The following is a 15,836-nucleotide window of genomic DNA, read 5'->3' as shown; positions in this document are numbered from 1 at the left end:
AGAAGTTGGACGACAACAAGTTAGAAATCTGAAGTCAGTAAAAGAGAGAAGAAGAAAGAGGGGAAAAGACACAAATGAGGAGAGATTAAGAAAGAAAAAAGAAGGAGTGAAAATATTAGAAAGCATGAGGGAGAAATAAAAAATAAAAACAGAGAAGAAGAAAGTCAAGTCAAGCTTGAAAGGAAGGAAAAAGCCGTTTGCAGCCAGGAGCTGTTAAACAAACAGATATTTATACATATATGTGAAGCTAACTGCTAACAACCAGCACAGATAAACTGACTGACATAAACAGGCATCAGATTAATGAATGATAATATAGTTTATAAGCATCATTCAGACATTTACAAGCTGGTAAATCTCCTGGAGCTCTCTTGATATTTTGTTCCTAGTTGAGTTTATTGTGTGTTGTAGCTACCGCAGTGGAACCAAAGGCACATTTCTTTCTACACCCTTTGGACCATAAAGTTACCACACTGACTCACTATTCCAAGAAACCACATGAAGAGAGGGAGGAAACAAACTATTGACTGTACAGATTACAGAATAATAAAACTATCCTAGCACACACAAAATAAGGAAGAAACTGGCTTTTTTAAGAGGACACATATCATGCTCTTTGTGATTTTCTGTCGTTTTTATACTGTTATGATGTCGGATGTTTATGATAAACATGGTCTAAGGTCCAAAACTTGAGGTTAAAGTGTGTTAAATGCAGAAGCCAGAACATTTGCTCTGAACATTTGCATTTAATTTGAATAACCTCAACTTCTCCTTTTAGATGAGGTGAGACTGTTAGTGCCCACACACAGCTGTCGTTTCTGTAGCCTTGGTTGCTAAGGCTGTTGCTAAGGTCGTTCCACATGTACGGATGTATTTGAGAAGTTTATATTTTGAGTAAAGCACGAGAAGAAGAAGTGAAGCCCTACTATTTGTTTGTTTACATAGCCTTCCTGAAGCTGACCAATCAGAACACAGTAGGCTCATCAGGAGGCGGGCCATAAAGAGACAGGAGCTAAAACGGCCTGTTTCAGACAGAGGCTGAACTGAGGGGCTGCATAAAGGGCCAGTAGAAGATAAATAAAGAGTTTTTTGAACTGTAAATCATGCAAAGATATTCCAGTAGAGCCCCAAAATATAAATATAGACCTAGAAACGTGCAGAATATGTGTCACCTTTAATACTTGACTGGGTCAAAATTCAGAAGAACTTTCATATTTTTATGAGCATTGAGATGTGGAGTAAAATTCCTGTTAGATATGTCATATTTAGTCGAATATTTGTGTGTTTTTCTGCTCCTTGTGTCCTTTATTTCCCAGAGAGACACAAACACACACACACAGAGAAATAAAAGATTGCAAAATATCTCTCTTTCAGGAGCAATGTCTTAAATCTCATGCAAGAGCCGAAGTGGTAAAACCAGAAACACCAGCCAACGTTCCTCCCTCAGTATGTGTGTGTGTGTGTGTGTGTGTGTGTGTGTGTGTGTGTGTCGTTGGTAGGAGTGGAGCCTTCGCAGCTCAAAGGTCTCTGTGACCCGTTTGGCACCGACGACTAATGAGAGTTGCATTCACAGAATAACTGACACCATGATAAAGCTTTGACCTTGATAATCATTCCCAGCAGGATATCTGAGCTGTTGTATGTGTGTGTTTACAGTTAGGTCCACATGATATATCCAGTCAGCCTTCTGTCCCGTGTGGAAACATTCTGACTGTCCCACAGGAAAAAAATTTACCAGTTTTACACACATCTACTGCATGTATGGAGGGAGGGGTAACCTTGTAACCCTTTATAAGACATTTAACAAGTGTATTTTCTAAAATTTCCCCAATTTAAACACTGTTTATATAACTAGACAGCAGCACAAAACGCTTCTCATTCACCCAAGTACACATAAAGTGTATACTAGCATGCTGACACTGTAAACATTAGCAGCTTACATGCTGCTATGCTAACTTTATGTATATTAACCACTGATGTATAAAGAGAGGTGTTTATTGATGATGTGTTGGTTGTTCTGTACAGGAAGTAAAGACTACACACTCAATACAAAATTTTAAAAAGGTTTTCATGCAGATGGAGATGTTCGCTTGCTAATACTACCCACAAAAACAAAAACACGTCAGCTTTGGATATCTGCGCTTCCAGAACGAAGAACACCACGTCAGCGTCAATCTATCAGTCCTTCAACCTGCGTTTCTCCTCGTTTCAGCTCTTTCCCTGTAAAACGTCGTCTTTTCAGTTTAACTGGTCCTGTTTGGGGTTCGGTCTGGTTGGTAGCGGCTGCAGGGTCATCCATGAATAGTCTATCTGGCGGCTGTTTGAATCACGCCATTTTATAACCTCCGCTAGATGGCGGCGGGGCGGAGTTACGGACGGTATACACAGAGTCGCATTAACAACAGTCACAGTACTGCTCAGTGATACCACAGATATTCATTTGATCATTGATAATGCACCTTTAAAATAACTTTTATTGAGTAAAGGAACCTCTAATAACTCGATTAAGACATTTTAATACATTTATGGCCATTAAATTGAGATAATCTGAGATATTTTCAGATGCTTTAAGGGCCAGTGGGAAAGTGCTGCAGAAACATTAATGCAACTTTTGTTCGTCGTTGCTGCTGCACTTTGTAATAAACTACCTTCTCAGAATAACTTCATAAATAAATGTGATTTGTTTGATGCTTCATTTTGTGTTGTTGGAGTGATGAATGATGTTTATTGCTCTTTTATTACATGTTAGTGCAACATGCTTGCATGCTGGAAACACTTCAGTAAAGGTCATCAGACATGTTTCTTCGCCCAGCTAAGAGCGATAATAGCACATACACTGATATAAACACACACACATGTAAAGTCAAGCCCTATAAATACACAGCAACAGTCAAACACATTATCAACACTGTGGCTTTAAATATCAGTGTGAGACTCAGAGAGGAGACATCCATCTCTCCAACAAACACAAAAACACAACACAGAGAACCAGGACACTTCAGGATCTAGAACAACAATCCATGTGAAAGTGTTCATTTCCTCCGGCTAGTTGAGGGGATTTTACTACTAATGTACTTTGATAATGTTCCTGTCGGTTGGTGCTGTACGACCCGGAGGCCTCGATGCAACAGTATCAGCTTTGTGTTTCAGTCTGCTGAGGTCAAAGTGAATCCATTTATCACTGCAGTCAAAAAATACTGGTTTTTTTCTCCCATCTGAAGGTTCTGATATGAGCAGATGAAATATAAGATGTAAAGCTGCAACGATTAGTCGTTAAATTGATTAGGTGCCAAATATTAAATGAACTGCTAACTGTTTTGATAACTGATTAATTGTTTTGAGTAATTTTTTTAAGGAAAAAAAAGTCAAAATTCTCTGATTCCAGCTTCTTAAATGTGAATATTTTCTGGTTTCTTTAGTCTCTATGACAGTAAACTGAATATCTTTGGGACAAATTGGAGGACGTCATCTTGGGCTTTAGACCATTTTCTGACATTTTAAAGACTAATCAACTAATTGATTGATGGAGAAAATAAATAACAGATAAACCGCTTTATAAACAGCCATTTATCATTTTTAACCTTTCACTGAACAAATGATTAATCAAGATAATCATTATGGAAATAATCTTTAGTTGCAGTCCTAATAATAATAATAAACTTTATTAATACAGCACTTCTCTTAAGTGCTTTACAAAAGAAAATAAAACCAAACAAGGCAAATGAAACAGGATGAAAGTTTTCACAATCACAGTCATGATTTAAATCCGACTCACACACAGTTTAATGTGGCTGAATAATAATAAAATAATAAAACAGACAGGAATGTTTTTATGCTTCAAGTCTATTTTCTGCAGTTTTACGTGCAGAACAACGACCTTGAAAACTGCTGCTGAAGTTCTGCTTTCACTCACCCAGACTGAGTAAATGATGTGTAACATGTACAAAACAAAGACTTCTGGATGAGAACTTCTGAGTGATCTCTCTTTCTTTTCACGTTTTCTGTGGAGTGCACGGCTGAAACTAATGTTTTTGGGGTTGCAGCTTCTTGGATTTGAGGACATTATAGTAAACTGAATATCTTCTTTATTTTGGACTGTTTGGTTGAATAAAACAAGACTTTTTTCACTATTTTTCGACATTTTTTAGACAAAATGATTAATCGATTTTGGAAAAAAAACAGCAAATTTTGTAGCATTTTTGATAATAAATTGACTAAAACAATGATTCAATTATCAAAGTAGTCGCCGATTAATTTTCTGTTAATCGACTAATCAGTTAATTGACTAATCGTTGCAGCTCTAGTGGAAGTTTGCTTGTTTAACACTTGTTGACAGCTGAGACTGATCAGACTCCACTGACCCAAATATTTACTGATCAATACTATTGACAAACACAGGACACCCAACATGACCTCAAGTGATTGGTTTCCCCTCCATGAGGATTTAAAACACACACACACACACACACACACACACACACACACACACACACACACACACACACACCACTGTGATCTCTCTGGGTTCCAGCTCTCCGGCTCATATTTCAGCTCGCCTCTGTGCCTGTTGCTGTTGCTGTTCAGCGAGTCAGTTTTTGTTTATATATTTCAGTCTGTTGTCGGCAGAGACGGACAGATTTAACAGCCAATGTTACGTCACTCTGACAGAAATACATAAAACATTACTGTGTTTTTAACTTATCCACGTTTTCCTCTTTTATCTAACAAATCACCCATACCAGCAGGAGTCTTAAATAATTACATTAAAAGAATAAGAATTATGTATTTAAATGTTTCTTTTGAAGAAATTCAGTTGGGAAGCTATGTAAGCTATGTGTAAGGGCGCAGTAAAACATGATAGATTTGATCATTGTTAAAGTTAAAACAAGCAAAATCCCCTCTGCCAATAATCCAACACTCATAAATCTATCATTCAGTGTGAATGGAAAGATTTATAATTCTTCGTCGTACAGCAGAAAACTTCAGTCGAACAATTTGATCAGATAAAGAAGCTTCCTGACCTGCCTGTTAATTTCCCCCCAACGAGAGCCAACAAGGTCAGCCAAGATCTGTTGGCTGCTGCAGCCTCTTCTGCTTTACAGGCAGCGAGTAACCCAGATACAATATTTACTGCTTCAAGCTTCTTAAAGGTGAAAGTTTTATGCTTTTCTTTGTCACATATTATAGTAGAGAGCTGCAGCTAATGATTAATTATCGATTCATCCGTTTATTCATTTGATGGTTCCGTCTATGAAATGTCTAGGGCTGTAGTCAACCAAAGAAAATCTTAGTCGACTAAAATCGTATATAATCTTCAACTAATTGATTAGTCGCGGGGTGGGGGGGTGTAACGGGGCAGAGTGCACAGTAAACTTGGCAGCCACACATTTCTCTGTTCAGCATCTTCAGGTTATGCTAGCCCATTGTTGCTAACTTTGGAGCTAACCTGCTTTACTTTTCCAGCATTTTGGGGAAACAACAGACGTGACTTTTTAGCATTTATTAACTGACATACTGTAGTCTGTACTGTACATTTACTGCCAGACTGACAACTTACTACTAACCTTTTCCTCTGCTCCGCTCGCATCCACCGTCACTTCTCTGCCCCTCGCTCTTTCCCGCTCGCTACGCAAACATACTCCTTAACGGAGCCACGCGACCAGTGGTTTCCCAGGCAACGACACAGAGGTTGACTCACGTACCGGAACAGCGCTGCACAGAGACTCCCAAACGCTATTGATATTAATGAATATCCGTTCATTCGAATATCAAATATTAAAAATATATTTTTTGGGCTGGCGGGGGTTCTCGTTGTGTCATTATGGAGAAACACAGATTCAGTAAACGTTCAGTAAACGTTGAGTACAGTTAGACCCAGCAGTCTCCGTTAGGTTGGGCGAGTTCAAAGTTGTGAAAACAACGGGGGTGTTTTGAATACACCCCCGTTGTTTTCACAGGTAATTTGTTAGTCTGTCCCTCCCGCCGCAGGAAATAATGGATTAATCCTGGAAAGCTGTTGATGTAGCACTTTTCTCCTTATGAAAATATCACGGAGATTATTCGACCAATGAGAATTTAGTCGGACAGAGCATATCAACCAACTAATCGACCAGTCGACCAGCAGACTACAGGCCTAGAAATGTCTCTTCTGTCCCGACCAACAACCCAAAGATATTCAGTTTATTATCATAGGAGACTACATTTTTAAAAAAAGCTGGAATTAAAGAATTTGTATTTTTTTAATGATTCAAAACAATTAATTGATAAGAAAAACAGTCAATCAATTGATCGTTGCAGTTCTATATTATAGTTAATTAACATCTTTGGGTTTTCAACTGTTAAAGACATTAAAAGACATCGTCACCTTGGACTCCTGGAAGTTGTGATATCAATTCATTTCATTTTTCTAACATTTTATAGACTAAATTGAAGAAATAATCTTCAGAATAATTGATACCAAAGACAGCAGTTAGTTGCAGCTCTACACGAGTGTTTTGATCTCAGCCGTATCCATAGTAACAGTGAGGAAAACTTCCTGGTATTACTGTTACATTTAATCAGCCGTCTAATCATCGTCTCTCTGGATAACTCCGCTTTAAACTCTCCATGTCATCTGATTCCTCTCTGTGGCTTCAGCGTTCATATCAGGACACATCAGTGACCGCAGGCCACAAAGAGAGAAGAAGAGAGAAGAAGACAAGGCTGAAAGGCTTGAGAGGAAAGAAAAGGAAGATGATGATAAAAAAAAAAAAAAGAAGTGATGCTGCACACGGAAACAAGAGCAAACAGGAAAAAGTGCAACGCTTGATGAAAGAGAGAGAAAGTGAGCCGAGAAAAGTGGAACGAAAACAGAAGGAGCAGCGACATGAAAGAATGAGAAAGTATGTAAACAGAGAAAGGAAATAAGCCTGAGCCTGATGCTGCAGAACAAATAAACTCTACAGGACAGAAACTATTTGTCCTCTTTGTACCTGTTTGTTGCATCATGTTGCCTTGAAAACTCACTTCTATCAGATAGAATTTTCTTAAACCTTAACTAATATTTTTATCCTGAACGTCTGAACCAGGAAGTTCAGTATTTGGATTAATTTGCTCGAGGCTGCAGCTGTTATTATGTCAGATATATATTAAACATCTGGTATTAAGGACTTTTTTGACTCATTTTTATAAATAATGAGTCTATTTTAAACATATCTGTGACATTTTATTCACCAAAAGTTGTTTAGATTTCTTTAAATCCATCTTTCCTCACAGCCCAGGTTCCCTTCTGTCCTCCAGCAGGCTGTTACATAAAAATCTGCATTATTAACGAGCTCCTACTCTGATTGGCTGGAGGTGTGGCCCCCACCTTCATTCCCAGCCAATCAGAACACGACCTAATGAATAATGCAGCATGTTTGTCTGGAGTATCGTGTGCAGCTGGAGCCGTAAGACATATACAGCGTCTATAAAGCGAGTTTGAATGAAGGGAAGAAGCTGCTGTTGAGACTCAACAGGAAGTCATCCGGCTGAAATGCAAACTCAAACACAGAGGTTACGTTCACGCTCAGCTGCTGCTGGGCGGCGGCAGCCTTGTACTGAAGCTTCCTGTAGATTTGATTTTTCTGGTGTGACGTAATAACGGGTTCCACTTCAACACCGCTCGCTCTTGAGGCTACGAATTTCGAAATTTCAGATAACTCAAAAAGCATCATCACTCTGATCCATCCCTTCCACCAGACCAGCCCTTTAAATCAACACTGAACATCTTTTACTGCTTTGTAAATATAAAGCATCAGATCTGACTCGTTATCTGCAGGATCCTAATAATAAAGCAGTCAGATCAGAGCCAGAAAAACCTGATCAGGACATTTTTATTTCTTGTGTGCATTAGTGTCAATTCTTTTTTCCTGGTTTTACAGACTATCAGCTTGTCAGTCATCTGCGAATACACCAACTTGTATGAAAGCTGCTATACGAATAAAGTTTGACTGATTGATTCCTACTATTTCCAGAATGTCTGGTATTTACTTGTAAACCGGAGATGTTGTGAGGGAGACAGAACGAGTGGGAGAGACGGAGACGAAGCCGGAGAGGGAAGGACGGAGAGAAAAAGGAACGAAGGGAAGAATGTGAGAAAGAGAGAGAAAGACAAAGGAGAGAGGATGACTGCGGCTCCATTCATACGATCTGTTGGTATTCAATCCTATTATTGTGTTCACGGATGCGACGACCCCCACACAAAGAGCCTCTACACACACACACACACACACACACCAAGCAGAGACAGAGAGGAGGCTTTAAATACATGAGTGACCCCCTTCAAAACACACACACACTCTTTCTCTTGTACTGGGAAACACAAACACAACACTCATTCTCACACACACGAATGACACAAACACTCAAGAATCATCATCATTACACATTTTTCTATATTAAGATCATGACCATCACAGTTATTCATCCATTAATGGAAGCAGAACAGCGTCCGTGTGTGTTTCAGGCTGCAAGTAACGATTCTTTTTTTTGAGCTAATTAACCTGTTGATTATTTTTACAATTAGCTGTTAAGTCTATAAAAATGTCAATCAGTTGCTTATTTCCACATCCAGCAGTTACAGAGCAACATTATCATTCATCTGGAGTCGTGTTTCTGTCCAATATTCTCTCTCTTTTAGCTGTTTTTGCTCTCTACCGACTCCTGAGGGAAATATCTGGCTCTTAAGCTGCTAAATGCTCCACTATGTTCACCAGCTAGACAGTTTGGTGCTGAGCAGGTAGTGTACAGTGGCTTTTTCTCTGAAAACAGCTGCCTGCTGCAGCCCAAAACGACACTATGAGAGCGCTGAGAGTGAACCAGAACAGTAAAGTTATTTACCTGCAGCGACAGAAAGTTCATCCCAACATGTTCAAACACCTGCATGAACAGATTAACTGTCACTTAACTCTCTTCTGTAGTGTTTGACAGCTTTCTGAGCCTATTTGTGGCCTTTATGACACCTCATAATTTCAACTTGGGTTGAAACTAACAATTATTTTCATTATCAATTAATTCACAGATTATTTTCTCGATTGATCGATTATTGATGTGGTCCACAAATTGTGGAAAATGTCCCGGAGCCCAATCTCACTTTTCAAAATGTTGTTTAGTCTGAATAACAGAAGAAAATCCAAAGACAATAAGTTCATATCATCACAGAAAACATGAAAACCAGGAGAGATCCATATTTGTGTAGCTGGAATTAATTAATCACCAAAAAAAAAAGACAATTAAAATTGTTGCTGATTAATTTTCAACTAGTCTTCTGGCTGGTTCAATAAAGAAAAAGAGAGAGAAAAGAGGAGAAACACTCCCACTGGTCAGACAAACCGGATAAGGAGCGCTCGTTTCATGCACCAGAAGAAGACTCTCTACAAACACTAAACTTAATCACTCACATCTGATGAAGTTTAATAAGCTGTGGTCGTTACTCTGGATTCATTTCCTGCTCTTATATTTCATATCCAACAAAACGAAAGCGATAGCTAAATGAAACCCACCCGAGACACTCTGAGCCACAAGCAGGACGTCACCACCAACCACACACCCATTCTCACTATGACTAAACACCACAGGGGAAACTTTGTCTCCCTGTTTACAGTCAGAGCATTTAACTACTGAGGAAACACTAACCAGTAGAAGGCCACTCTGTCTCCTAGTTTCTTCTCGTGGACGTTGCGGTCGAGGACGTTGTAGCAGATGTTGGTGGAGGCTCCTTCCATAAACTTGATGAAGATTTCACCTTTGGTCACGTCGAAGTTGTAGTCGAGGAAGCGGCCCGTGTGTTTGGTCTTCCAGAAGAAGTCTTTGGCGATGTCACCCCAAAACTCTGCAGGACAGCAGGAAACAGATCATGCATCAGTCACACAAATATGTTTAGCTTGATGAAATGTGTCAAATTCAACAGGACAGGAAATGATCTCATGCAGGAAGTCGTAATTTGCATGTTGAAAGTGAAACAGAAACACCTGCTGCAGTCAAAGTGTGAGAGCTACTGATCATTTATAGTTTTTATTAAAAGATGAAACTCTTGGTTAGTTTTTGCAAATGAATCAATGAGTTGTTTAAACTTTTAAAATGTTCAAAATGACACAAAAAGCTAAAAGAAAGTCAACAAAATAAAGTGAAAATGTTTTATTTGCAAATGGTATAAATCTACTAAAGGAGGGAATCTCTGTCTCTTTATTTTATTTTATTTTCTATTTATTCGGTTTTAGCTGCTACACTCAGAGTTGCTGCCAAACTGTATTTCATTGTGTATTAATACAATGACAATAAAGTATTTATCCATCTTTCTCTTCAACTGTTCATCCGATCGACTCCACACTTGGCAGGTAAATTACTGGAGAACATTTTGACACACTGCACGATTAATATTAATACATTTAAACTCTGAATAAACAAGCGATCAGGGAGCTTCTGGGCTCTGACAAAAGAACACGACCCGCTCAGTTAAACCGCCCGAGAGAGAAAAACGAGCACACACGAGAGAAACGACAGAGGCGGAGGCAGTAAAACTAGCCAATAGGAGCACAGACACGTTTGATTAGCGGCAGAATCAACCAACGTAAACTGCTTCTACAGTTCCACCTAAAAGGATTTAATACACCTAATTTATTATTATTAAATCCTTATAAATCCAGATATAATTAACTCTAAATCTAAGAACAGATACATCTTTCATTATTCCTAATAAGGCTTTTTAAATTGAGCTTAAAGAAGGTTCACCGAATTCAAAAGCAGGAAGTATTTTTACATTTCAGATGAGGTTTATGGTGTCAGTTTAGAATATTTAAATGAGTTAGTTAGTTGTTAATCGATTCAAATGCCAAACATTTCCAGCTTCTCAAACTTGAAGATTTTGCAGCTTTTCTTTTTCTCAGCTATAACTGATATATTTTGTAATATATCAAATGTCAGTGTGTAACGTGTTGGTTGTAGTGATGAAGCTACAGCTCCTCCGCAGCTCCTCTCGGCTTTACGGAGCTTTAAAACGAGTTTCAGCTCGTTGTTTATCTGTCCTGCTGCAACTTTACTGTTTTAGTTCACTCTCTGGGCTCTCATGCGTCGTTTTTAAGCGGCGTTTAGCAGCTAAAGAGTCAGATATTTCCCTCAGGAGTTGGTAGAGAGCAAAAACAGCTAAAAGAGAGAGAACATTGGAGAGAAACACGAACCTAGATGAACGATAATGTTGCTCGGTAACTGCAACTGTCTGCTAACCAGTTGTTGTGTTTATTACTTGTTTACGCTGAAAACAGGTTACTGCAGGTTAAACTATCTCATCTTTTAATCTTCATGCACACAATCAGATTTTATTTATTAGCAGCAGCACTGACTCACCAGCTGACCTCATAAACTTTATAACAGCTTCATTCACACATTATAAATAATTAACAACCACATTTCAAGATGATTCAACTACATGTTTGCAATCCGACATGATTAATTATCTCTTTGTATAAACTTTTTCTTGTCGTTATGATCTCCGACTTCCTTCTGTGAGGCCAGAATCTGCGGTTTATCATGAACTTACGTAAGTGTGTATTACAACAAACCTGTATGGTTACTTCATCCTGACACAATTCTGGTGGATGTAATAAATCTTATTACTGAACTACAGAGAGACAGAGTAACACTGCACTTGTTGTCCTGCAGCCTGCAGGAGAAACTTGTTCTGTTGCCTCTCTAATTACACCTTGAAGCACTTTATACACCCGTCAAACTTTACAAGTCAGAGATATTACTGTACAGATAGAGCATCACCACCGTCCTGCCTGCTGACTTTAGTAGAGACACGTCACAGCAGAAAAACACAACTAACTCGTCCAAATACTGAAGGAATAAACTGTTTTTGAAGAGTAATGCTGGTCGGTTGCAGGGCTCTAACTAACTAACATTACTGATTAATGTGCCGATTATTTTACAGAGTAATCGTTAGTGAATAGAGCTGCAACGATTAGTCGATTAACTGAGTATTTGAAATTAATCGCCAACTATTTTGATAATTAATTCATTCATTTGAGTTATTCTCTGATTCCAGCTTCTCAAATGTGAATGTTTTCCGGTTTCTTTTGTCCTCTATGACAGTAAACTGAATATCTTTGAGTTCTGGACAAAACAAGACATTTGAGGACGTCATCTTGGGCCAAACAACTAATCAATTTATTGAGAAAACAATGACAGATTAATCAATAATGAGAATAATGGTTAGTTGCAGCCCTACTTTAATAACAGCTTGCAAAGAACAAAAAGCAGCTTGTATTGTTAAATACTGAGCACATAAAGAAGCATCAGGCTTTACAGACAATTAAAATTTCTAATTGCGGTGCAGAAAAACAAACTTATTCTGAGAGGTGAGTCATTTAATTATATATCTGGCAGGGATCTATCTGGGTTGTGTCTGGTTGACTTTTACAAAGCTGTGACAACATTTTTAGAGGGATAAATGATTATTTCTACTGCTCTAATGGTTAAAGGGCAGGCTCATAATTTTTCAAAGTGTGTCTTAAAACAACAGTCAGGTGTCTACATGAACAGTGAAAGAGGTTTTCCTCGCTGTAATCATTCCTCCTGTTCATACTGGATATTAAAAGATCCTTCAAATGTGCTTTCAATGGAAGTGATGGAGGCCAAAATCCACATTTAGTGCAAAAATGCATTTAAAAGTCTCTGTGAAGCTTATGAGTGAGTCATATCAAGTGGATATCTGACACATTTACAGTCTTTTTAGCATCAAATTCCCTCTTTGTGTTTCCTGCAGGTGGAAGTATAGTAACAAAAAGAGGGACTTTGGCACTAAAAAGACTGTAACGTTGAAAGATATCTACTTGATTTGACTCATTTGGACGCTAAAGCTTCATATTAGCTTCAGATAAACTTTTAAATACATTTTTTGCACAGAAAGAGGACTGTGGATTTTGTCCTCCATCACTTCCATTGTAAGTGCATTATGAAGGGATCTTCTAATGGTCAGTATGAACAGGATGAATGATTACAGCAAGAAAAGCATGTTTAACGTTCATTTGGGCTCCTGACTGTTGTTTTAAGACACACTTGGAGAATTATGAACCCGCCCTTTAATGCAGCTCTCCGCTGATGTTTTATTACATGGTGCAGGTGCATAACTTGACTGAATAAGATACCAGACTTAACTTACCATCGGGATTCTCTACGGATTGCGTGTAGAGCTCTTTATATTTCTCAAAGTTGGGGATGTGAGCCTCCTTCTTCAGCTCCCCGGATCCGTGGAAGACGTCTTCCTTCGGCGCTTTATCGGGAATCATCTCTGAAGCGAAGCACGCTGCTGCACCACCAGTCCGGTTAACGTTAGATTGGATCGAAATACCGATTGATTCGCTTTCACGGATAATCAGTATGAGCACCGCAGAGCTGACAAAGAGGCTCTTCAGCTGCACAATGAATCAAAGCAGCTACACGGCTAGCGAGCAGGCTAGCAGCAAAGTTCATTCAGACTTCCTTGTTTCGCACGGTTGAGCTAACAGGCTAAGCTAGCTCACTCCAGCAGAGGAGGGAAACGAGCGAGATGGACTTTTTTTCAGCTGTATAAACTTAATATCTCATTAATTGTCACATTAAAAGCTTCCTCTCAGTCAGCAGAGTTAGTTTCATGCTGTCTCGGAGAGCTGGAGGTGACAGTTTGTGTCCTCTTCTGCTTCCTCGTCTTTAGTCCTTTTTGTTTTTGACAAGAAGAAGAGCAACTCCGACAAGCAGCCAATCACAGCTCAGGGCTACTTCATGTACCCCTCTAAAAAGCTCCGACTTCACAGTACTCCACGTGGTAAATGCGACACCTCGTTGCGTTCAATTGCTTGTAATAATAATAATAATACTATTTGTATATATTTGCACTCTCCACTCTCCATAGCCAGCATTAAAAAACAATCACTAATAGAAAAAGAAAAAACACAAGAACATCATAATAGAAGCACACAATTAAAAAAGAATGTATAAAAGAAATTTACAAAGAATCATCCAAAAGGTAACCATTAAAATAAGCTTAAAGATCCCCTCCAGACATGTTTTAAAATGTATGTAAAATACTTCACTTTGAATAATAATTGAGTCTGATATGTTTGTTTGTTTGTTTTTTTACAAAAAAAGGTCAAATTATCTTGTTAAAATCCCTAAAATGGCATCTACTCGTTCTTCCTCATTAAAAATTCAAGAATCTATGACGATGCAAATAAATATTTTTAAGTTTTCCTGCTGGACACAAGATGTCTCCTTCTTCACTGTGTTGAAAATACTCAGTGTTTGTGCATTGGAGGCTTCAAGTTTAATTATACTAATACAAATCTTTCACACACTAATGCAGCTAAAATTAAAAGGAAGTAAAGGATTAAAAAGAAGAAAAAAGCACACAATTTAAACAAACATTAGAGGTTTAGTTAGTATATTAAAATAAGTATTAAGTAGTTTATGGTTTATCGAATTCATATTCATCTTTGGTTTTACATTTAAATCTCTCAACGAGATCTTGTGTGTGTGTGTGTGTGTGTGTGTGTGTGTGTGTGTGTGTGTGTGTGTGTGTGTGTGTGTTGTCCAATACTGCCCTCTATGGACAGAAGTGTGTATCAGTTATTTTGTGTGTGTTGGGTGCAGAGTTTCATACTGTTTGTGGTCAGATTAATTTATTAGAAGCTTCAGGGACAAGTTTGATAGACTACAAAGAAAGTAAATGAATATAATCACAAGTGCCCATGAACCAAAATAAGATTGACAAACAGGTTTTATATAGACAGGCAGGTACAGGACCAGCATGCACCTGGGCGAGTCTGTGGTTTCTTGTTGGGTTTTTTTTTTTTACCAGACCAGGAGAGGCAGCTGGAGTTATGATTTCTTTGTTCTTCTGTTTGCATTTGATAAATAAATCTCCAGAAAACACAAAGACTTTGTTTGCACAGTGGCTTGCGTACATCACACTCCCATGATGCATCAACAGTCACGTCCCCCCCCCCCTATTTGAAGGATCTTTTAATATCCAGTATGAACAGGAGGAATGATTACAGCGAGGAAAACCTCTTTCACTGTTCATTTAGACACCTGACTGCTGGTTTAAGACACTTGAAAAATTGTGAATCCGTCCTTTAAACCTTAAGCTGAACTTGCGTCTACCTACAACCTTACAACAAATTTAAAAATTCTCATAAGAAAACATCATAATTTTAGACAAAGTTTGCAGTGTGATGACACTGTTTGCTAACAGTCAGCTGATATACTTAATTATCTGACTGGGGGCCTCTAGATGGTGGTTTAATCTGACAAACAGCAGGTGGTGATGATGTTCGGTTTTGGAAGGAAGCAGATCAGCAGCATGAACAACCTCGAAGAAGAGCAGCAGGACAAATAAACAGAGGAAGAGAGAAGGATGACCTTTTCTTTACTACGGTCAATCCTGAAAAAAGATTTAGAGACCCTGTGTTGTTGTTGTGAAGTCACACATCATGTGAGTTTACACTGCGACACTCAGATCCTTTAATTAAGTAAAAGTACCAATACAGCAATATAAAAATACTCCATTACAAGTAAAAGTCCTGCATGAAAAACCCTACTACAGTAAAAGTACATAAGTATTATGAGCTTGATGTAGTTAAAGTATTGCAGTAAAAGTAGTGGTTTGGTCCCTCTGACTGATATATTATTATATATGACATCATTAGATTATTAATAGTGAAGCATCAGTGTTAGAGCAGCATGTTACTGTTGTAGCTGCTGGAGGTGGAGCTAGTTTACACTACTTTATATACAGTTAGCTAGTTTAGTCCAGTGGTTCCCAACCTAGGGGTCGGGCCCCT

The 15,836-nt window shown here is 38.4% G+C and overlaps 1 protein-coding gene across 4 annotated transcripts in view; it reads right to left on the bottom strand.

The window, feature by feature from the left end:
* The window catches only part of acss2 (acyl-CoA synthetase short chain family member 2), a 36,504-nt gene extending 22,767 nt beyond the window's left edge, over positions 1-13,737 (bottom strand). For 2 of the 4 annotated variants that reach the window (XM_067593375.1, XM_067593377.1), the window contains exons 1-2: positions 13,178-13,736; positions 9,655-9,850 (exon numbers count right to left, since the gene is read on the bottom strand). In XM_067593375.1, the coding sequence (XP_067449476.1) occupies positions 9,655-9,850; positions 13,178-13,304 (323 nt within the window). In that variant the 5' untranslated portion in view covers positions 13,305-13,736. Of the gene's footprint in view, positions 1-5,564; positions 5,720-9,654; positions 9,851-13,177 lie in introns of those variants that run through there. The other 2 variants (XM_067593376.1, XM_067593378.1) reach the window with 2 other exon arrangements.
* Between the last annotated feature and the right edge of the window lie 2,099 nt (positions 13,738-15,836).

Source organism: Thunnus thynnus, chromosome 6 (assembly GCF_963924715.1).
Source record: "Thunnus thynnus chromosome 6, fThuThy2.1, whole genome shotgun sequence".
NCBI lineage: Eukaryota > Metazoa > Chordata > Actinopteri > Scombriformes > Scombridae > Thunnus > Thunnus thynnus.
Note: the sequence above shows the minus strand (reverse complement) of the source record. Positions and strands in the feature narration are given on the sequence as shown.